At 43.1% G+C, this 23,233-nt stretch overlaps 1 protein-coding gene across 1 annotated transcript in view; it reads left to right on the top strand.

The window, feature by feature from the left end:
- The window catches only part of C8A (complement C8 alpha chain), a 39,971-nt gene extending 28,668 nt beyond the window's left edge, over nucleotides 1-11,303 (top strand). Inside the window, exons 9-11 of the mRNA XM_048861071.2 lie at nucleotides 2,018-2,175; nucleotides 8,653-8,875; nucleotides 10,737-11,303. Coding sequence (XP_048717028.1) covers nucleotides 2,018-2,175; nucleotides 8,653-8,875; nucleotides 10,737-10,888 — 533 coding nt within the window. The 3' untranslated portion in view covers nucleotides 10,889-11,303. The remainder of the gene's footprint in view (nucleotides 1-2,017; nucleotides 2,176-8,652; nucleotides 8,876-10,736) is intronic.
- The last annotated feature ends 11,930 nt before the right edge of the window (nucleotides 11,304-23,233 follow it).

Below are 23,233 nucleotides of genomic sequence, written 5' to 3'. Positions count from 1 at the left end.
AATCTGGCCTATTATCCCTGTTGCCATTAGCAGATTTCTGACTATCCTGGATCTGGAGGTGCAAGTGGAGGTTAGGCTATGGTTTAAAGTAGAGATGGATGAAGCTCAAGGGGTTAAATGAACCTCTCAAAATAAATGTTGGGTTGTAGTGTTCACAAAACTAATTCAGATTCACAAACCATTTTCCCTATTATTCTAACTTGTGTTTTTTCAAGGGAGATTCAATTTAACCTCTAACTAAAGGGTAATATGCATTAGGGTTTGAACAATTCCCTGTCCACAATCTCTAAAGCTAGGGTAGTACAAGTGGGCATTCTACATGGTGGGTCAAGATCCTGAACTGGTGTAAATCAGTAATGGAGATACACTGATTTACACCAGCTGAGGAACTTCCCATGTGTTTATTTTGACTAGACCTGAGCAAAAATTGGAATATCCATCTTACAGAAAATTCCAGTATTGCAATATTTACTATTACTCCAAATCAGAACAAAAAGTCAAAAGAGCAAAACTTTTAATGGAACAAAATTTTTCAGTTTGGAAATGTTTTGTTTGGACAATTTTGAATTGAAACAAAACTTTCTGACAGTCTCAAATCAAACTATCATTCTGGGGGACATGGGGCACCCAAACTACAACTCCCATGAGACATCATTGCGCCATATGTAGATGCAGTTTAAGGTCAAACTAAGTCAAAAGTGTATGTTTTGTTTCAATTCAAGAAACCAAAATATTTTAATTTAGATTAAACTGACCCAAAACAAAATATTTCGTTGTAATTTCCCCACTGTGGCAAGGCATCTCACCAGACATAGCACTTCCCCATCTGGTGGTGGCCGGGCTTGGGATAAGTCAGGCCCACTCTAGTGTTTGTTTTCTCCCTCTGCGTTTATTTGTCTGTATTTTCAGGGTAGGCCTCAGGGCAAACCTAAGCAGTGCACCTCCACCAACCAAAAAAGAAACAAATTTACAAACATAGGAACAAAGGGGGAATACCTTTCCCGGCCCCCACACTGTGGGGGGGACGTTGTCCTGTTGTTTCCCCTGGGGTGTCAGTCCTTCCCCTAAACAGGCACTCAATTTTGGTTGTTTACCCTCTGGGGAAGAGAACAGCCTCTCATGCTGGAGAAACCCATCTCCTTGCTGCCACTATCCCTGCAGCAGCTTCTCTCCCTCCTCCCCCCACGAGTTTTAAAAGGTTTCAGGTAGCCCTTAACTGGACTCAGGTGTCCCTAATTGACTTGAGGTAACTCCTTCTCAGCTGATAGGAAAAATGGCTTTTATCAGTCTAGGGCTTCCACCACTCTCTTGCAGCTGTCCAGTCTGACTTTGTCACACCACATAAAATTTCAATTGTGCAGAAAATCCATTTGCTGTAGAAAAAGCATTTCAACAGAACATTCCCAATAGCTCTCATTTCCTCCTTAGAATGTTTCTCTCTTTCTGCCTATGTCTTCCACAGTCTATTTGATTTTTTTTCCATCTCCAACTATCTCATTTAGACTCAGGGGACCTGAGTACTATTCCCTGATGACGTGATGTGTGTGACCTTGGGCAAGTCTCTTCGTCTCTATTAACCAAGCAAACAAAAATGTGTAGGGGAATAATGGTATTTACCAAGATTTGAAAATGATACAAGTGACAAGTATTGCTATTTTGTACATGGACTGGGGGGTACAAAGATCATATAAAGCCATCTCTGCCCCACATATTGGGTCCTGTGTATATGTCAGAGAGACAAGAGGATCAGAGCCATGGAGTTTAGAAATTCTTTAACTCCTACATCACCATGATTATAGCAGCTAGAATGTTTAACTCATCAGACGCTATCTTGTAATAATGGGGAAGGCTGTTTAGGGCTTGCTCCTAGGCTCATTGAAGTCAATGGCAAATCTCCCATTGACTTTAATGGTGCAGGATCAGGGCCTTAATGGGGGCAAGTGCCCATCCACCGAGTCACACTTTCTACTGTGTGTGGAAATGGTAACTAATATTTAGCTATAATTCAACTTTCCAGATCCTGAAACCAAGCATGCAGTAGTGGAAGATATTATCTCTCGGATTCAAGGTGGAGATGTTGGTTCAAGTGGCGGGCTTTTAAACAGTTGGAATGCCAATATGTATCGTCACTGGGGAAGGTCATTAAAATATAATCCTGCTGTTATTGATTTTGAGGTAAGACTTTCTGCAGTTGAAGAAACTCCACCACTATGAGGAATGAAAGTGGAGTAGACCAGATCATTTCATATTTTCATTGTGATCCCATCAGAGAACAAGATTAAATGTAATGAGCCGCTGATCTGGTAACCTCTCAGACCTTCCACAATGGGGAGTGCACTTCTTAGCAACAGCATCAAAGGTGAGACAGACAAGAAGCTTAATGCTGGCTTAGTGCAGAGTTTAGTTTTTGATGTGTCCCTATGCACAACAAAACAGCTTCCCAAGGAATGGTTTTCAGTGGTCACCTAATCACTATTATTCTCATGACAGCTGAAATTTGTGTTCTCCCAGTTAAATAGGGAACCAAAAGGAGACGTGAAGGGATGGGCTCCTCCCCAACACAGCCACTTTGCAGATGCTAACAGAGCTCATAGGCTGTCATAGTGGATGCACCCCATGCAATCCAATGTGGGGAATAAAGACAATTTACAGGTCTGGTGGTCATGCTCATAACCCCCTGCACTTCAATAGACATACCTGCTCCTATGGAGTGGGGTACTGCAGAACTTGGCTTCAAGACATTCCTTTGTCTTGGCTTCTTGCGCTGCTTACATGTTGCTCCACTGCCCTTCGATATCACAGTGTTAGGCACTATATACATACCAAAATAGGTAGCTATTTCTTCTGCGGTTTTGCCCTCCTGTGGCCGTGGAGCAGGATCCAGTATTTCATTCTTAAAGATGAGACAAAATAGCAAAGAGCATAGAGTTTTCTAGTTAGGGTAAACGATATTTTATTGGTTAGATTGTACTGCTGGGGCATAATGAAGCATTTTTTCATTTCTTGCCTTTCATACAATTTTCTTGCAATGAAATGGGAAACCTAAAAAACTTCCGCAAAACTTAAAACTGCCTACAACCGCCCGCCCCCACAAATGTTAAACGCCACAAGTTAAAAATAGACTCAGATGGATTTACCTTTAATTCAATTCTTGATTAATCACTGCAGCAGTTTAGGGAACTATAATTCTCAAGGGTATTAGCAAATACCTATCTCCTATTTGTTGTAAGTAGTAATACAAAATTCGTCATTAGCAAGAGTGCTAGTTTTAGGCAGTCTTTGCAAAAAAGGTTGCATGTTGAATGCTCTAATTTAGGAGCAAAGTTTATATCTCAACTTGCAACACTGTCAAAGAAGATCAACAAAATAAAAAAAAATATCCAGAGACAGTTCTGTGCTAGGCTGGTAGAAAAACTAATCCCACATTTGATGAAACTGCTTCTTTTAATTGAAATAGTAAACAGAATTTGGCCACTGCTTTTCCCAGACTTTAATAAGAGGGAAGGTTCTTTCATGGATCAGTAACTGGTTAAAAGATAGAAAACAAAGGGTAGGAATAAATGGTCAGTTTTCAGCATGGAGAGAGGTAAATAGTGGTGTCCCTCAGGGGTCTGTACTGGGACCAGTGCTGTTCATCATATTCACAAATGATCTGGAAAAAGGGGTAAACAGTGAGGAGGAAAAATTTGTAGATGATACAAAATTGCTCAAGATAGTTCAGTCTCAAAGCTGACTGCGAAGAGTTACAAAGGGATCTCACAAAACTGGGTGACTGGGCAAGAAAATGGCAGATGAAATTCAGTGCTGATAAATGCAAAGTAATGCACATTGGAAAACATAATCCCAACTATACATACAAAATGATGGGGGCTAAGTTAGCTGTTACCACTCAAGAAAGAGATCTTGGAGTCATGGTGGATAGCTCGCTGAAAACATCCGCTCAATTTGCAGTGGCAGTCAAAAGAGCTAACAAAATGTTACAAACCACTAGGAAAGGGATAGATAACAAGATAGAAAATATCATAATACCTCCATATAAATCCATGGTATGCCCACAACTTGAATATTGCATGAAGATCTGGTCATCCCATCTCAAAAAATGTATATTGGAATTGGAAAGGGTGCAGAGAAGGGCAACTAAAATGATTAGGGGTATGGAACAGCTTCCATATGAGGAGAGATTAAAAAGACTGGGGCTTTTCAGCTTGGAAAAGAGACAACTAAGGGGGGATATGATGGAGGTCTGTATAATCATGAGTAAGTTTGCAATTTAGTCACGGAGGTCATGGAATCCATTTCTTCAGCCAGTGCCATCTGGGGAGCTGCAGGGTCCCCTGCCGCCTGTCCCCTGGAGCTCCTGGCTGCCCCAAGCGGCAGGGAGGACCCCTGCCACTCCTGACCACAGCAGTGGCAGGAAGGACCCCCGCAGCTCAGAGCCACCAGTGGAGGGGAACCCTGGAGCTCTGAGTCCCAATGGGGGTGAGGGCCCCTGGAGCTCCCAGCCCATGGGCAGATGTCCAGGCTTCTCATTTTGTCATGGATATTTTTAGTAAAAGTCAGGGACAGGTCATTATTGCCTGTGACCTGTCCATGGCTTTTACTAAAAATATCTGTGACAAAATCTTAGCCTTACTCATGACTGGTGTGGAGAAAGTGAATAAGGAAGTGTTATTTACTTCTGCACATAACACAAGAACCAGGGGTCATCCAATGACTTAACAGGCACCAGGTTTAAAACAAACAAAAGGAAGTATTTCTTCGCACAACGCACAGTTAACCTGTGGAACTCATTGCCAGGGGATGGTGTGAAGGCCAAAACTATAACAGGGTTCAAAAAAGAATTAGATAAGTTCATGGAGGATAGGTCCATCAATGGTTATTAGCCATGATGGGCAGCGGTGCATAACCATGCTCTGAAGTGTCCCTCACCTCCGTTTGCCAGAAGCTGGGAATGGGCAACAGGCAATGGATCACTTGATGATTACCTGTTCTGTTCATTCCCTTTGAAGCACCTGGCATTGGGCACTGTCAGAAGACAGGATGCTGGGCTGAATGGACCATTGGTCTGATCCAGTGTGGCCGTTCTTATGTTCCACTCCATGCCTTTATAAAAAAATCCCCCTTCTTGAAGGCAATGTGGGGATGGCTCTGAGGGATTAGGCATTGTTCTAGTTATTGGAATAAGTAGATCAAGTGCATGAAATACAGAATCTCTGACTTCTAGGTTACCCTGTCATTGTGTTTGCCTGAAACAGTGGGGCAATTCACAAAGTGCACTCACTTGAATTTTACAGCAGTGAATAGATATTCAACTCAAGATGGCTACCTGGGCATTACTTTCCATAACAAAAATCAACAATCCTGTGTTGGCTCAACCAAAAAGGTGTAATCAGAACCCCTGACCAGGCTGGGCCTCCTGGGTTAAGACAGGAGAAATCCTTCCTCCCCTGGTCCCAATTTCACCAAGAAATGGCCCCTGGAAAAAATCATTCAGACCTTTTTATCTTGCCAGCTGAGCGCTGATTGCCTTCAGCCTGCTCCCGGCCCTGCTAGCTGCTGGAGGACCAATTCATGTTGGTCAGACCAGCAGCTGATTCTGGGTGCCCTCTCTAGGCAGTTCTTGGAGTTCTAAACACACAGTTTGCTGGCTGTTTGATGGCCTCTGTAAATTAGTAGTCTAGGTCCTGCTGCTTCCGGACAAATAATAAGTGAAATAAAAATCAGGAAAAATCACAACTAAAATTGGAGGGGCCAAAACCAGAACTAGGGTGATCAGATGTTCCGATTTTATAGGGACAGTCCCGATATTTGGAGCTTTTGCTTATATAGGCACCTATTACCCTCCACCCCATGTCTCCATTTTTCACACTTGCTGTCTAGTCACCTTAACCAGAATGTCCACAAGTCTTGTGTGTCCCATAAAATGGAACAAGGACATTCCAGACAAACTGCCACACCACCCTGAGTGTTTTCAGGAAGGGAGTCATTGAGAGGAGATAGAACAGGAAAGGAGGAGATCAGTGAGGAGGAAAAAGAATTCAGTGTGGTCATACGCTGCAGCTTTTATTTTGTGCCATTGCTATCTCTCAGCGCATCACCGCCTTTGACAAGACATTTTCTTAAAAGGCATGGCAGTGGAGGGGGCGTTTCTCTCTTTGCACTTAAGGGTGGAAAATCTTCCATGAGAATTTATAATTGCCAGCCCACTCTGGGACTACAGCTGTGCGAGGAAATGAGGAGCATCTAGGTAATTGTACAGGTATGGAGTCGTGCCACTCCATTGTCATTCCCCTCATTCTAACTTAAAAGCATGTCTGCCTCTGACTTTGGCAACAAAATGTGATAGAAGGTAGAAAGGAACCCAGAAGCAGGAATTATCCACACTATTAGCTGGGTAAACAGGAAATTACAGAACATTCTGCCATATTGACAAAATGGTCTGTTTAAATAGATTTCAGAGTAGCAGCCATGTTAGTCTGTATTCGCAAAAAGAAAAGGAGTACTTGTGGCATCTTAGAGACAAACAAATTTATTTGAACATAAGCTTTTGTGAGCTACAGTTCACTTCATGTAGCTGTAGCTCACGAAAGCTTATGCTCAAATAAATTTGTTAGTCTCTAAGGTGCCACAAGTACTCCTTTTCTTTTTGTTTTAATAGAAACACTCTCAGTATCAGCTGAGCATTCTGCTGCAGGTTATCCACCCTTCTGTGCAAGTTTCCATCAACTCTGGGCAAAATTTGCTGCAATTTTCTAGTAACTCACTCGGTGACCTCTCAGTTGGCGGCTTTGGGAGCTCTGCAATTGCTTGGGGATCTGGAGTGAGTTCAGATAGCTGCTAAGCACTTGTGTCCACTTGAATGTTCCTCTAGAGCAAGCCCTAGGTAAAGAGGGTAAGGGCAGAATTTCTGAGAAGGGTGAATTGTTGCATAGAAAAGCCCCTAGGGAAAGGAATCCTCATGGTAGTCTTTGCAAGCAGATTACTGCAACTGAAGGGTGTGAAAGTGATTTAATCAAGAAAGTTTCAGTTCCTAACAGCCAGAAATTTTCTGTTGTGAATGAAGCCACTGACTTTCCTGTTGAAGGATCCAGTGTGGATAGCTTTGAGAAGGTCTCAGATGGAGTGAAAGCTGTTAAGAAAGTTAAACAGTCCCATAACCAAGTGGCTGTGTTTGGCCAACTTGTTGGGGAGACCAGGTTGTTGAGAAAGGAATGTCCCCATGCTAATTCTGTAAGTGAACAGTATGTGTCCCAGGTGAAGAGGGTGCTGGGCTGCCTCAAGGAGGCAGGACCAACGGTAAAAGCTTAAAAGTGTAAGGTGGAGATAATCAGAGAGTGGCCTGTTCCCCAGACCAAGGAACAGATCCAGGCCTCTATTGGGATAGCGGGGTACTATTGGAGGTTTGTACCCCACTTGAGCTCCCTAACTGCCCCCATCACTGAGCTATGTAAGAAGGAGAAGCCAGACGAGCTTATCTTTAGCTCACTCTTATTTGTTAAAGAGTCTTGTGCACATTGTTTTTAGGCAGCATTTTCAAAGCCATGTAGGACTTCCTCAGAAAACCTTTTCTATGCTCTTTGTGTAATAGGAGAAAACCCAGTCTCTGCAACCAGTGTGATCAGATGTGCATGTATCAGTCTCATTCATGTATATGTACACACACACACACACACACACATATATAAAGCCAACCTTGATTTTTAAAATGCACTTTGTTTGAACAGTCATGTCCTTGACAAAATCTATTTTGAAACCTATAAGGGGCAGGATATTAAGTCCAACTTTTGCTACTTTTCAGTGCCTAAAATTAGCTAGCTAAAATACTTATATAGACAGCCAAATGAAAGCCTCCTTTTTCAGGGTGCTGAACATTTCAATAGGAATGGTGGGTCCTTAGCATCGCAGGAAACCAGTTCACTTTCACTTAAGTGGCTAAATATGGACGTTAGGTTCATAGTTTTAGATACCCACATTTCAATCCATTGGCCTAAATACATGGCAGATTTAGATGTTAGTATTTTTAGACTCATGATGTTTTAAATATTTCATATGGTACAATATGTTTTAACTGTAGCATACCGTATCATGGATGTACCTAGTATGTGTGCTTCATACATAGAGATCTATGCGTGTAGTATATATTGATGCTGAACTGATACTGCTTTGATTAAGGTGGTTAGGCTAGAGTTTAGATTAAATGGCATTGAAATGCCACCAGCTGCTACCAAAGGATTCTGATCCAAGATGGCAGAAATCATGCAAAACTCTTGCAAGACTGTGGGTGGGATCATTTAAATATGAATAACAAAATAAGGCCCCTTGTGGTTTTTGATCTGATTTGGGAGCAGAATCAAAGGGATGCACATAAGTCCATGTATTTAAATAATTCCAACACCTCCAAAATTACCAGGGCTTTGGAGAGGAAGGAGGTTTCTGGCTCTGGCCCATCTGTAAAATTGTACACAGCCCATATCTATCTGTCTGTAAATTTTTTCTTTAGCTCTGAGGTGTTCTCCAATAAATTTCCAACATGCTATGGCTATAGTACTTTATAAATTGAACTGTACTCATTAAATTAAATCCCCTTTTTTGTGTACCCACTAAAGCAATTATAATCCATCACTGCCACATTTTCTCTTCTGTTCTATGCAGCTACAACCCATACATGAAATCCTCCGTAGAAGCAACCTTGGTGATATTGAAACAAAAAGGCAAAACCTGAAAAGGGCTTTGGACGATTACTTAACAGAGTTCAACGCCTGCCGCTGTGGCCCTTGTCAGAACAATGCTGAACCCATGCTTCTCGGGGACACCTGTGTTTGTCAGTGTCCACAGGGTTATGAGGGCCCAGCCTGCGAGAAGACCAGACGCAAAGGTAGGGCGACAACATGCATACATGGCGGTGAGGAGGGGGGCGGGAAATAGCAACTGTATTCTCACCCTGGGCAATACTAATCAGCAGCTATTTGAATCCATTCATCAATCAAACCTTCACTTCTAAACCACCTTTCGTGCCAAGCAGTCTTAGGGGCTTTGCAAAAGAGTAAAATTAACTGCTCAAGTAATTATTATAAATAAGCCAGGTTAAACAAGGGAGGCTTTAAAAGCTGGAGAGATGTCAGCACCACAAATTGGCGGAGACAGCAAAGTCTGAGCTGAAGAATAGCAGCCAGCTAACAGCTCTAACAGCCAGCTTTGCCCAGCTCTGTGAGAATCATCAAGGGATCAGTTTTTTTAGGCATGTATATAAGGCATGTGTAGATCACTACAATAAACCAGACTAGATCCTTCTTCTTCTTTTGTGGTTACAAGTGTGATCTCAGACATGTCAGGGAAAGGAATCAATCACCAGCAAGGCTGGGGAAATGTGCAGAACCCGACAGCAGCACTCTGCTGCAGTTGTAAGGTGCACCAGGCTCCATCAAGGAGCCCGTGAAATATGATCTGACTGGAGGTTGGATCGACTCTTCAGTGTCAGACAGAAATAACCGAGGCGGAAATGTGGAAATACCCTTTAAATGGCCCAACACTGATCTCTCACTATGGAAACTGAAAGGAGTCATTATACCCAGATGGTCCTCATTGATCTGTGTGTCACTGGGAGGAACTAGACTTCTAGAGCCATTTGACCCAGGCGTCCTTGAGGTACTGATTTGCAAGAGGTAACGTGACATCCGCTTTTGGACCTCTGCTAATCAGGAAGATACTTGTAGGTATTACAGTGATGGATAACAACGCAAAACCCAGAGTAAGAGAGAGAATAGATAGACTGAGAAAGCCATGGCAGAGGCCAGGGGGTGATGCTTGATGCTATCAGCAAAACAGTAGTGAATAGAGGTCAGATTTTAAAAAGCATTTAGACACCTGAAGGTGGAGATAGGCACCTTATGGGATTTTCAAAAGCACCTAAAGACCTAACACTGATTGAAATCAATAGGAGTTAGGCCCTGGGCTCACGTCACTGGAAAACTGATGCCTTGGTAATACAGATAGTAAGAGCATATGGGTTCATCAGGACTTCATAGCAAACTTCAGCACAACTGGATTAATACAGTGTCTGTGATACACAAAGAGACCAGTTGAGTAAATAAAAAAAAAATGCAGTGACAGCCCCATCATGTGCTCCCATCAATCTAAAGAGACACCACAATCTATAGTATTGAACTCTGCTGACAAGTAAGAGTATACAGTAATGAAAAAGTCCTGAAATGACCCTTCCACAAAGAATCTCTGCAGCATTTCCCCAAGCAGCATTACTATGATGACCTGCCTGGAACAAGACTGAAACTTTTATCCTTTTGGAGGTGAGACAGATGCATCACCGAGACACGTTGCCAATCACTTTGGAAAGAGAAGCCAAATTGTAACCCAGCAAATTATCAGAGAAGCAGAATAAAAAGCAATGAACTACCAATCTGAATTGGGTAAATATTCTTTAGAAGATCCTATTTTCAAAGTGCCATATAAACATTTATCCTCACAAAAACCCTACATGCTAGGTAAGTCTCAAGGATGCAGAGGGAACCAGTGTCAGAGCTAGGATTAGATCTCTGGTCTAAAGAATAAGTTTATCATGGTAGCCTCTGACTTACTCCCATAAGAAACTTCAGTTGACTTTGCACCAGCTCTCAAGTGCAGCATGCCACTGCAATAAAGCAATTTAGCTTTCAGCTGAGACTCACTTACTTGTGAAATGAACCTTATAATCTAATATATTTTTAAAAATCATTTTACAGGCAGTAAAACAAATGGTAGCTGGAGCTGCTGGTCATCCTGGACTCCCTGCCAGTCTGGAACAAAGAGACGTACAAGGCAATGTAATAACCCAGCCCCACAAAATGGTGGAACATGGTGTGCTGGAAAGAGTGTGCAGACAGAGACATGCTAAGGGCTGGCTATGTCTGGGATAAGTTATGACACTGATTAATGGGAGTATATGTTAGATAGTGGTTTGCATAGTAGGTCGTAACTACCACTGGAGTAACCCATCTGAAGTCAGTAGAATTACACTAGTGATAAATCTGGCCTATAGTTTTACATTCACAGGAAGACATAGTGGAGCCACCAAATGAAATCTGAACATTGCCCAATAAATTCTGCAACACACACACAGGGTAGCATTTTACCCTCAATTTGTGATGACAGTTTGCAAGGTGGTGGAGAATCAGGGCAAATGCTTTTTACTGAACAACAATGGGGTTATAAAGTAATAAAACACATTTAGTAAAACAGTTTGCCTAGTAAGCTTCACTAACTGAACTGTTTGTATTTGGAAGACAAATTAAAAGCTCATGATCCTTGAATTGAATGAGTTTTGTGTTGACATGTGTCTCATATAATTTTTATTTCTGTAACAATGCAAGCAAGCTATTTCAGGTTGGTGCACTCAGAACTTTAAGCACAGCATATCTGGCAGGATCCTGCTTCCAGTGACTCCAAATGGATTTTTGCTGTCGTTTTCAATGGGAGCAATATTAAGCCCAAAGATGCTAAAGTTCCAGGGTGAAATGTGCGGAGATCAAGGAAGAAGGAGGCACGCCTCGGGGCGCTATTTCACCCTGGGGTGTTCACTACTTCCTACCACCCAACACAGATGTAATGAGGTTAAGTGGTGTCCGTATAAAATAAGTAAGAATTATTAATTATTCCTCAAGAAAGGCTTTTAATAATTTCAACTAAAATAACAGCATAAACAAAACAAGAAAAGGAAAATGAAAGACCAACACTGAATAAGAATTAATACAAAAGGCAGATTATACCAAAGACAAGCACAAGTACAAGTAATATTGTGGACCATTTGCGAGTTCCTGAACAGAGACTCTACATATGCTGGTCCTGGCAGGTTATAATAAAAGCCCCGAAGACAAGCACAGCTAAAACTATTGTTCACCAGCCCTATATTTCTGGTGTTTTTAAAGGCAACATAAAACTGATGAATGACAGCGCTACACGCATTTGCTAGGGCTATGTAAAAGACGAGCAATAACACATGCAAAGCTATTATGCATCAGCCATCTACTACTGATTTTATACTATGATATCAATACGACTATGGTCAGTTCAGCTCGAGCAACCAGACTTCTTTACTCCATAGACTTACCCTGCATTTGTCCGAAAAATATGTTACCCTTCAGTCGGCCGTTTTCTGCACTGGCCAGGTACAGACAGTTGAGAAGTGCACGTCCCTTCGGTTCAGGGGGTGTGGGTCAGGTACGACCGACAACAAACAAACTCCCGTGCCTTCGTCTTTTTATCTGGTCTGACGGCCGTGTTTTAGAACAGACCAACCAATCAGGGTGGGCCACATTGTTTATGTGAAAAGAAAAGGAGTACTTGTGGCACCTTAGGGACTAACCAATTTATTTGAGCATAAGCTTTCGTGAGCTACAGCTCACTTCATCGGATGCATAGTCTACAGTATGCATCCGATGAAGTGAGCTGTAGCTCACGAAAGCTTATGCTCAAATAAATTGGTTAGTCTCTAAGGTGCCACAAGTACTCCTTTTCTTTTTGCGAATACAGACTAACACGGCTGTTACTCTGAAACCTGTCATTGTTTATGTGGTTGCCCTAATTGTATAATTGATGCATATTTCATTTTTAGGCCTATTTATTTTTTGTAGCCCATTAGATTTTGAATGTGGGTAGTTTTGGACTGATAAGTACATAGGAGTCAGCATAAATCACTATCTGGTCGCCTCGTTTCCTGACCACAAGTTACAAGCGTAAGCTTTACTTTTTGCAAGGCTTGCATTTTGCAGAATATGGAAGTTTGAGGCCTAACATTTGCAATACTTCTATTTCATTCAAGCTTGACAAGAAGAGTTGTCCAATTTATTCACAAAATGTTAATATAAACTGATAAGGAATAACAAAATCAGAGCCAAATGAAATGGTTCTACAGAGGACATTCCTGTACAAACGAGGCTATTCCTCTTTAGGATCAGTGATGACCCGTCCGTTAGAACACAAGCATTTTATCTCCAAGGCACCTAGAGCTGGAGAAGACGTTAACAGATTTGTTGATTTAAGAGCTTTTTCTGAATGTAAGAGGTAAATCTTAGTGCAAGAATACATACAGTATTGAACTGCATCCAAGACTGCAGAGAGAGTCCACTGATCAGCGCTTCTAAAGAACTGCTGTTAAAACCTGGATGGAAATTGAATGGCACTTAGTTTTACTGTGCTTTTCATTAAAAGGCGGAAAAAAGAGTCATGAATGTGAATCTGGTATTATGAAAAAAACCAAACCCAAGTACAAGGAACAATGCTTGGGAAAGAGGGAGAAAAATGCTATAGTACCATTGTTCGGCAGAAGAAATTGCTTGGTTATTGCTATTCTTTTGGGGAAAGAGAGTTTTCCAATAACATGTCAATGGCGAATTAGGGCCAAGTACTCAGCTGGCGTAAATCAGTGGAGTAGCTCCATTGACTCAGCAGATTGACACCAGCTGCTCAGCTCGAGCCCCATATTTTTGTGAGTTTGCCAGAAAGACAAACATTTTTCATTTTACCTTGAATTTATTTTTCACTTTTGTTTTCAAAAACTAGAGGCTAGTTTTTTGTAAGAGGGAATGCACTGTTTTGACCTGAACATCCAAAATATAGTTTTCTGTGAAAATGGCAAAATATCTCAACAACATCTACTGGGATACGAATTCATCGATCTGCTCAGAAGTTGCAGCTTTTTGCCATTTTTGCAGAGAAAGGCTATGTTCACCAGGACTGGAGCCACAAACACTAGCTCAATAATAAATATTTTAAGACCTTCAAATTGTAACTAGCTCCACTCAGGTGGGATACTGCACCTGTGCAAAACCTGACTGAAACCTTCATGACTGCAGGGGCCTGCCCATGCAACCAGTTGTAGGACTGGGCCTTAGTTTTAATAATCTATGGCATTATTAATAACAAAGGAATGGCAATTGCGTGTAAATATATGGGGCAATGCAGTTACATTAATCTGGCCCAGTTTTTACCTAATACTGTCCGTTTAGGATTGAATAAATGACTGAAATGAAAGGAACCTAGTAACTATAGAATGGTTTTTAGCTAGAAGCAATAACTGGGATTCAATTTCAGTTTTCCTGAATGTGTAATATTCTGGGAGAGGGCTCAAGACAAGGTGATGCTGTCACATCATCTTGGACAAATGCCCCTTCTTGGACAATCACTATACTTCTGTGACAGCTGCCGAATCCCCTGTGTGCTTTAAGCCTCCAAAATCTTGGGGTCCTGAGAGCTTTGACCCTGTGGTCATACTTGCTTGACTCTTGGGACTAGTGCTGACCCCCCCTTCCCACGACATCCTCATTGGTTGAACACACCCTCACCCAGAACTCCAGCCATGTGGTCATTCTTGGTCCACAGGTTAACGCTTCAGGAGCATGTGGTAGGAAACACACACACAGACACTTTGCACAGGATTTTAACACCATTGCTCTGTACTCACACAATAAATAAATAAACCTATATAAAATGTCAAACTCTACATGCATTTCCCTGCCTCAGTTTCCACACCACTCCCCAGCATTCTTTGGGCTGGGGTCACAGTTCTCTGGGGGCATTCAGGATCTTTCTCCTGCAATGCATGGCTTGTCTTCTCAGTCATGGAGTCTTTCTCTCTCTCCTGCCAGCTCACCATGCTCTGATCTTGGTTGATCCCCTCAGCTAAATCACTCCTCAGCTATGAAAGCATCCCAGTCTTCTTCCCTCTCCCGCCCAAAACTTCCTGTGTGGCTCTCTGAGTCTTCCCCGACGCATCCATCCTCTGTGATTTTTAAAGGCTAACATCAGTACCTTGGTTTGTTTGCCCTGCTGCTGCTAATTTTCCACTCTCCAAATCCCTGGCCCCTGTTGAGGGGTTGGGGAAAACTGTTTTCACATGAGAAAAACTTCTCAGCATACCCATTGTGTGGTCAGAGTACATTTGGTAAAACTAACTAATCTCCATTGTCCCTAACCAGATGGGGATGTGCTAGAAACCCTGTCAGCCCATTGTGGATTCCACATTAACATAGAGGCATTCAATGTTACAGCAATTTTTATAGTAACAACTTCATCATATCAACCTGAAGTCCTAAGATTCTCTCTGGAACATATCAAGGGAGACTATGCCAGGCTGGGGAAGATGCTTAAGGAAATCGAGGCTCAGGTGATCTTCAGTGGGATTCTGCCTGTTCCTAGAGAAGGACAACAAAGGTGTGACAAGATTATGATGCTCAAAAGATGGCTCAGGCAGTGGTGCTATAAGGAGGGCTTTGGGATGTATGGCCACTGGGAAGCATCCATGGTCAGAGGACTGTTCTCTCGGGATGGACATCACCTGAGTAGGGAGGGAAATAGACTTGTAGGATGAAGGATGGCACAACTGATCAAGAGAGCTTTAAACTAGGAATTTAGGGGAGATGGTTGGGAGATGTCCAGGTAATCTCCACGCCAGATTTTCTCTTTGAGAGGGAAGAAAACGAAGTAAGACAGGATACAGCCGTGGGTAGGAGAATGGACATAAGGCAGAAGGGCAGTGTACATACTAATCTAATAGGCAATATTGGCGGTGGAATATCTGTGCCTAATTGGGTAAAGAATGTGAGCGAAGCCAAACAGCAAAAATTAAGATGTTTGTACACTAATGCGAGGAGCCTAGATAACAAAATGGAGGAACTAGAGCTACTGGTGCACGAAGTGAAACCAGATATTATAGGGATAACAGAAACATGGTGGAATAGTCGTCATGACTGGACTACAGGTATTGAAGGGTATGTGCTGTTTAGGAAAGACAGAAATAAAGGCAAAGGTGGTGGAGTAGCATTGTATATCAATGATGAGGTAGACTGTAAAGAAATAAGAAGTGATGGAATGGATAAGACAGAGTCTGTCTGGGCAAAAAATCACATTGGGGAAGAAAGCTACTACAGCGTCCCCTGGGATAGTGCTTGGGGCGTGCTATAGACCGCCGGGATCCGATCTAGATATGGATAGAGACCTCTTTAATGTTTTAAAAGAAGTAAATACTAATGGGAATTGTGTGATCATGGGAGACTTTAACTTCCCAGATACAGCCTGGAGGACAAGTGCTAATAATAATAATAGGGCTCAGATTTTCCTGGATGCGATAGCTGATGGATTCCTTCACCAAGCAGTTGCTGAATCGACAAGAGGAGATGCCATTTTAGATTTGGTTTTGGTGAGCAGTGAGGACCTCATAGAAGAAATGGTTGTAGGGGACAACCTTGGTTTGAGCGATCATGAGCTAGTTCAGTTCAAACTAAATGGAAGGATAAACAAAAATAGATCTATGACTAGGGTTTTTTATTTCAAAAAGGCTAACTTTAAAAAATTAAGGAAATTAGTTAGGGAAGTGGATTGGACTGAAAAACTTGTGGATCTAAAGGTGGAGGAGGCTTGGAATTACTTCAAGACAAAATTGCAGAAACTAATCAGAAGCCTGCATCCCAAGAAAGGGGAAAAAATTCATAGGCGGGAGTTGTAGACCAGGCTGGATGAGCAAGCATCTCAGAGAGGTGATTAAGAAAAAGCAGAAAGCCTATAAGGAGTGGAAGATGGAAGGGATTAGCAAGGAAAGTTAACTTACTGAGGACAGAACATGTAGGAATAAAGTGAGAAAGACCAAAAGCCATGCAGAGTTGGACCTTCCAAAGGGAATTAAAAACAATAGTAAAAGGTTCTATAGACGTATAAATAAGAAGAAAACAAAGAAAGAAGAAGTGGGACCGCTTAACACTGAGGATGGAGTGGAGGTTAAGGATAATCTAGGGATGGCCCAATATCTAAACAAATACTTTGCCTCAGTCTTTAATGAGGCTAATGAGCAGCTTGGGGATAATGGTAGGACGACAAATGGAAATGAGGATATGGAGGTAGACATTACCACATCCGAGGTAGAAGCGAAACCCGAACAGTTTAATGGGACTAAATTGGGGGCCCCGGATAATCTTCATCCAAGAATATTAAAGGAACTGGCACATGAAATTGCAAACCCATTAGCAAGAATTTTTAATCAATCTGTAAACTCAGGGGTTGTACTGTATGACTGGAGAATTGCTAACATAGTTCCTATTTTTAAGAAAAGTAAAAAAAGTGATCCGGGTAACTACAGGCCTGTTAGTTTGACATCTGTAGTATGCAAGGTCTTGGAAAAAATTTGAAGGAGAAAGTAGTTAAGGACATTGAAGTCAATGGTAATTGGGACAAAATACAACATGGCTTTACAAAAGGTAGATCGTGTCAAACCAACCTGATCTCCTTCTTTGAGAAGGTAATAAATTTTTTAGACAAAGGGAACCCAGTGGATCTAAGTTATCTCTATTTCAGTAAAGCATTTGATATGGTTCCACATGGAGAATTATGAACTAAATTGGAAAAGACGGGGATCAATATGAAAATTGAAAGGTGGATAAGGAACTGGTTAAAGGGGAGACTACAGTGGGTCACACTGAAAGGTGAACTGTCAGGCTGGAAGGAGGTTAATAGTGGAGTTCCTCAGGGATCAGTTTTGGGACCAATATTATTTAATCTTTTTATTATTGAACTTGGCACAAAAAGCGGGAATGTGCTAATAAAGTTTGCAGATGACACAAAGCTGAGAGGTATTGCCAATACAGAAAAGGACCAGGATATCATACAGGAAGATCTGGATGACCTTTTAAAATGGAGTAACAGGATGAAATTTAATAGTGAAAAGTGCAAGGTCATGCATTTAGGGATTAATAACAAGAATTTCTGTTATAAACTGGGGATGCATTACTTGGAAGTAACAGAGGAGGAGAAGGACCTCGGAGTATTGGTTGATCACAGGATGACTATGAGCCGCCAATGTGATATGGCTGTGAAAAAAGCTAATGCGGTCTTGGGCTGCATCAGGCGAGGTATTTCCAGTAGAGATAAGGAGGTGTTAGTACCGTTATACAAGGCACTGGTGTGACCTCATCTGGAATATTGTGTGCAGTTCTGGTCTCCCATGTTTAAGAAGGATGAATTCAAACTGGAACAGGTACAGAGAAGGGCTACTAGGAGGATCCGAGGAATGGAAAACCTGTCTTATGAAAGGAGACTCAATGAGCTTGGTTCTAACTAAAAGAAGGCTGAGAGGAGATATGATTGCTTTCTATAAATGTATCAGAGGGATAAATACCACTGAGGGAGAAGAATTATTTAAGCTCAATACCAATGTGGACACAAGAACAAATGGATATAAACTGGCCATCAGGAAGTTTAGACTCGAAATTAGACGAAGGTTTCTATAACCATCAGGGGAGTGAAGTTCTGGAACAGCCTTCCAAGGGAAGCAGTGGGGACAAAAGACATATCTGGTTTCAAGACAAAGCTTGATAAGTTTATGGAGGAGATGATATGATGGGATAGCCTAATTTTGGCAATTAATAGATCTTCGACTATTAGCGGTAGATATGCCCAATGGCCTGTGATGGGATGTTAGATGGGGTGGGATCTGAGTTACTACAGAGAATTCTTTCCTGGGTGTCTGGCTGGTGAGTCTTGCCCATGTGCTCAGGGTTTAGCTGATTGCCATATTTGGGGTCGGGAAGGAATTTTCCCCCAGGACAGATTGGCAGAGGCCCTGGGGGTTTTTCGCCTTCCTCTGCAGCGTGGGGCATGGGTCACTTGCTGGAGGATTCTCTGCACCTTGAAGTCTTTAAACCACGATTTGAGGACTTCAATAGCTCAGACATAAGTTAGGGGTTTGTTACAGGAGTTGGTGGGTGAGATTCCGTGGCCCGCATTGTGCACGAGGTCAGACTAGATGATTGTGATAGTCCCTTCTGACCTTAAAGTCTATGATTCTAAGTTGTACAGAGCGATTTCTCCAAATGATCACAGATCTACAAAAAAGACTGTTCAACAATCTCCCTATAACAAATGACAGTGAAAAACAGACGCTGAGGTTTTATTCAAATGTCAGTTAGAAGTCTCCTAACTCCCCCGAGGCTTTCCCACTTCATCCAGGGCCCAGACATTCTCAGAACTGAAACTGAGAACTCAGAGAAATGAAATGGAAGTGCAGAGAAAGAGGGAACGTGCCTCTGTGGTCTGTAAAAGATTATGAGAAATTATGCATTTATGATCCAGTCAAAGAAACTAAGATAACCAACAACAAGGAGCCCGGCATGCAAGTTGCAGCAGATGAGATGAGACAAGGAAGAGTAGGTTTCTTACCTAAACTAGTTTCAGAGTGGTAGCCGTGTCAGTGTGTATCAGCAAAAAATAACCGGGAGGACTTGTGGCACCTTAGAGACTAACAAATTTATCTGGGCATAAGCTTTCCCACTTCATCGGATGCATGCAGTGAAAAATACAGTAGGAAGATATATATACACAGAGAACATGAAAAAATTGGTGTTGCCATACCAACTGTAAGGAGACCAATCAATTAAGGTGGGCTATTATCAGCAAGAGAAAAAAAACTTTTGTAGGATGGCCCATTTCAAACAGTTGACAAGAAGGTGTGAGTAACAGTAGGGAAAAAAATTAGCAGAGACAAACACCTACAAGCTCTCTATCAAGCGTTCTTAAAACTACAATACCCACCTGCTGAAGTGAAGAAACCGATTGACAGAGCCAGAATACCCAGAAGTCACCTACTCCAGGACAGGCCCAACAAAGAAAGTAACAGAACGCCACTAGCTGTCACCTTCAGCCCCCAACTAAAACCTCTCCAGCACATCATCAAGGATCTACAACCTATCCTGAAGGACAATCCCTCACTCTCACAGATCTTGGGAGATAGGCCAGTCCTTGCTTACAGACAGCCCCCCAACCTGAAGCAAATACTCACCAGCAACCACATACCACACAACAAAAACACTAACCCAGGAACCTATCCTTGCAACAAAGCCCATTACCAACTCTGTCCACATATTTATTCAAGGGACACCATCATAGGACCTAATCACATCAGCCACACTATCAGAGGCTCGTTCACCTGCGCATCTACCAATGTGATATATGCCATCATGTGCCCTCTGCCATGTACATTGGCCAAACTGGACAGTCTCTATGCAAAAGAATAAATGGACACAAATCAGACGTCAAGAATTATAACATTCAAAAACCAGTCGGAGAACACTTCAATCTCCCTGGTCACTCAATTTCAGACCTAAAAGTCGCAATTCTCCAACAAAACAACTTCAAAAACAGACTCCAACGAGAAACTGCAGAATCTGAATCCATTTGCAAACTGGACACCATTAAATTAGGCTTGAATAAAAGACTGGGAGTGGATGGGTCATTACACAAAGTAAAAACTATTTCCCCATGCTAATATTTCCCCTCTATTGTTACTCACACCTTCTTGTCAACTGTCTGAAATGGGCCATCCTAATTATCACTACAAAAATTTTTTTTCTCCTGCTGATAATAGCCCATCTTAACTGATTAGTCTCATTACAGTTGATATGGCAACACCCATTTTTTCATGTTCTGTGTATATATATATCTTCCTACTGTATTTTCCACTGCATGCACCTGATGAAGTGGATTTTAGCCCACGAAAGCTTATGCCCAAATAAATTTGTTAGTTTCTAAGGTGCCACAAGTACTCCTCATTTTTTTACCTAAACTAAAATCTTATAAGGTACATTAAAATAGCATTCCATCCTGCTTTTAATGAATGAATTCTACCCTCCTGCACACTGATATATATTTAATGCTGCTATTTATCCTATATATTTCTTAAGGGATAGCTCTTCAGAGACCTTGTTTATTTCTCTTATAGTTAAATGCTAGACCAGGGGTCAGCAACCTTTCAGAAGTGGTGTGCCCAGTCTTCATTTATTCACTTTAATTTAAGGTTTCGCGTGCCAGTTATACATTTTAACATTTTTTAGAAGGTCTTGCGCTATAAGTCTATATATTATATAACTAAACTATTGTCGTATGTAAAGTAAACAAGGTTTTCAAAATGTTTAAGAAGTTAATTTCAAATTAAATTAAAATGCTGATTTTACGCTGCCAGCCCCCTCAGCCTGCTGCCAGCCTGCGGTTCCATTCACCTAGTCCAGCAGCAGGCTGAGCGGGGCCCTGGCTGGCAAGGGGCCAGCAGCCAGAACCCCAGACCAGCAGCAGGCTGAGTGGGGCTGGCGGCCAGGACCCCAGACTGGCAGTGGGTTGAGCGGGGCTGGCAGCCGGAACCCGAGATCGGCAGTGGGCTGAGTGGCTCAGCCCGCTACCGGTCTGGGGTTCCGTCCACCGGCTCCTGCCAGCCAGGGTCCCGGCTGCCAGCCCTGCTCAGCCCACTGCCAGTCTGGGATCCTGGCCCTGCCCACATAGAGTGGGTACCTACCTTCTCGCCCATTCTCTTCCTCTCTCTCTGCACTGAGCTGAGGGTGGGAGTGCACTGAGCACTGGGCTGGGGGTTGGGATGTAGGGTCTGGCCAGGAGCTAGAATGAGGGAGGGGGCTCAGGGTTGGGGCAGGAGGTTTGGGGGTGGAGTGCTTCCCTGGGCAGCTCCCATTTGGTGAGGGGGTGGGGGTGGGAATGTAGGGGGTGCAAGAGTCAGGACATGGGGTTTGGGGGGGCAGGGTATGTGTGTGTGGAGTGCAGTAGTCAGGGCAGGGGGCTGGAGGTGTGTGAGGGGGTGCAGAAGTCAGGGCAAGAGCTGTGGGGGGGCTGGGTATGTGTGTGTGGGGGTGCTGGAGTTAGGGCTGGGGTCATGGGGGGTGCAGGGGTGAGGGCAGAGAGCTGTGTGTGTTGGGGGAGTGCAGGGGTCAGGGCAGAGGGCTGGGTGTGTGTTGGGGGAGTGCAGGGGTCAGAGCAGAGGGTTGGGTGTGTGTGAGGGGGGTGCAGGGATGAGGGCAGAGGGCTGGGTGTGTGTGTGGGGGGGTGCAGGGGTCAGGGCAGAGGGCTGGGGGTGTGGGCTGGGGTCGTGGGGGTGCTCCCAGTCCCCTGCCCAGAGCGGGTCATGGCAGGGGGCTGTAGGGGATATGCCCTAATTCCACCCCCAGTCCCCATGGCTCCGTCCCCACCTCTTCTCCACCTCCTCCCCAGAGCAGCGAGGGCGGGGCAGCTCCTCTTCTCCCCCTTCCCCCGCAAGGGCCATCAGCTGATCGGGGCCAGGGAGGGAGAGGAGGAGGGGCAGGAACCCCGCACACTGGGGGAAGAGGCAGGGGAGGAGGGAAGCTTGCCTGCCCTGCAGCAGCAGCCGGCAGGACCAAGCTTCTTTACCCTGACGGGGGGTGGGGGCGGACAAGAGCGGGCCGGAGCGGGCAGGATTTTTAATAGCACGCTGCTCCCTGCCGGGTTCCCGGCCTGGGTTTGGCAGTGGGCTGAGCGGGGCGTGGCTGGGACTTGGCAGGCAGCAGCGTGCCATAGGTTGCCGACCTCTGTGCTAGACGGATGATGCTGTGAATAAACAGTTTCAAAATCAGGTAATTTTATGCATGTAAGCCAACGAGTTTATTAACAAAGGGAGGGCAGCAAGGAACCAGTACACAACAGACAACAGCAAATGATTGATGACAGTACAACTTAGTTTGCAAGGTGCAGACCCAAGATAACTGACATATAGAAGAGCAGATAATGGCAGAGCTTCAGACAGAGAACTGTTTTCTCCCTAAAGGTCAATGTCATGCTGACTACCTGACTCTCTGATTCCCTTTGAGGCTGGGTTTTCACAGCCACAAGGATCCCCAGCAATATCTGCTCTAAAATTACTGCCTTTCCTTTCTGTATACTGTGCAATACAAATGTACATAAGCAAATGACACATCAAAAAAATTCCCTAGATTCCAGATTCTTTGGGGAGAGCTGTCTCGTGTGTTTGGAAAGCGCCTACCACAATGAGGTCATGATCCCTACATTACAAATGTTGCATCATTATCATAAATAAGGAAGTAATAGTTCCACTGATTTCTCAAAGTAGGAAAAGTTAAAACACAACTATACTAGGAGACAAAGAAAGGAGGCAAATGTGGTTGTGTAACTTGGTCAAATTATGGCAATTCTACTGGGCACTTACCAAGAGGTGGAATGTTTTAGTGGTTGTAGCATTATGTCTCCTTCTCCTTCCTGCGAACCTCTTCCCCCTTTCCACTCTCATTTTCTTTCTTACTTTGCTTTATTTAGTTATTTTTTTTAATGCTATATCCAGGATTTGGAGCCTGGATTCTAGGTCCTATTCCCTACTCTGCATAGATTTGTCGCTTAATCTTTTTGTGTCTCTGTTATTCTATCTGTAAACTGTGTGAAATAACACTTA

The sequence above is a fragment of the Caretta caretta genome, chromosome 8 (genome assembly GCF_965140235.1).
Source record: "Caretta caretta isolate rCarCar2 chromosome 8, rCarCar1.hap1, whole genome shotgun sequence".
NCBI lineage: Eukaryota > Metazoa > Chordata > Testudines > Cheloniidae > Caretta > Caretta caretta.
This window is presented reverse-complemented; position numbering and strand designations above follow the sequence as displayed.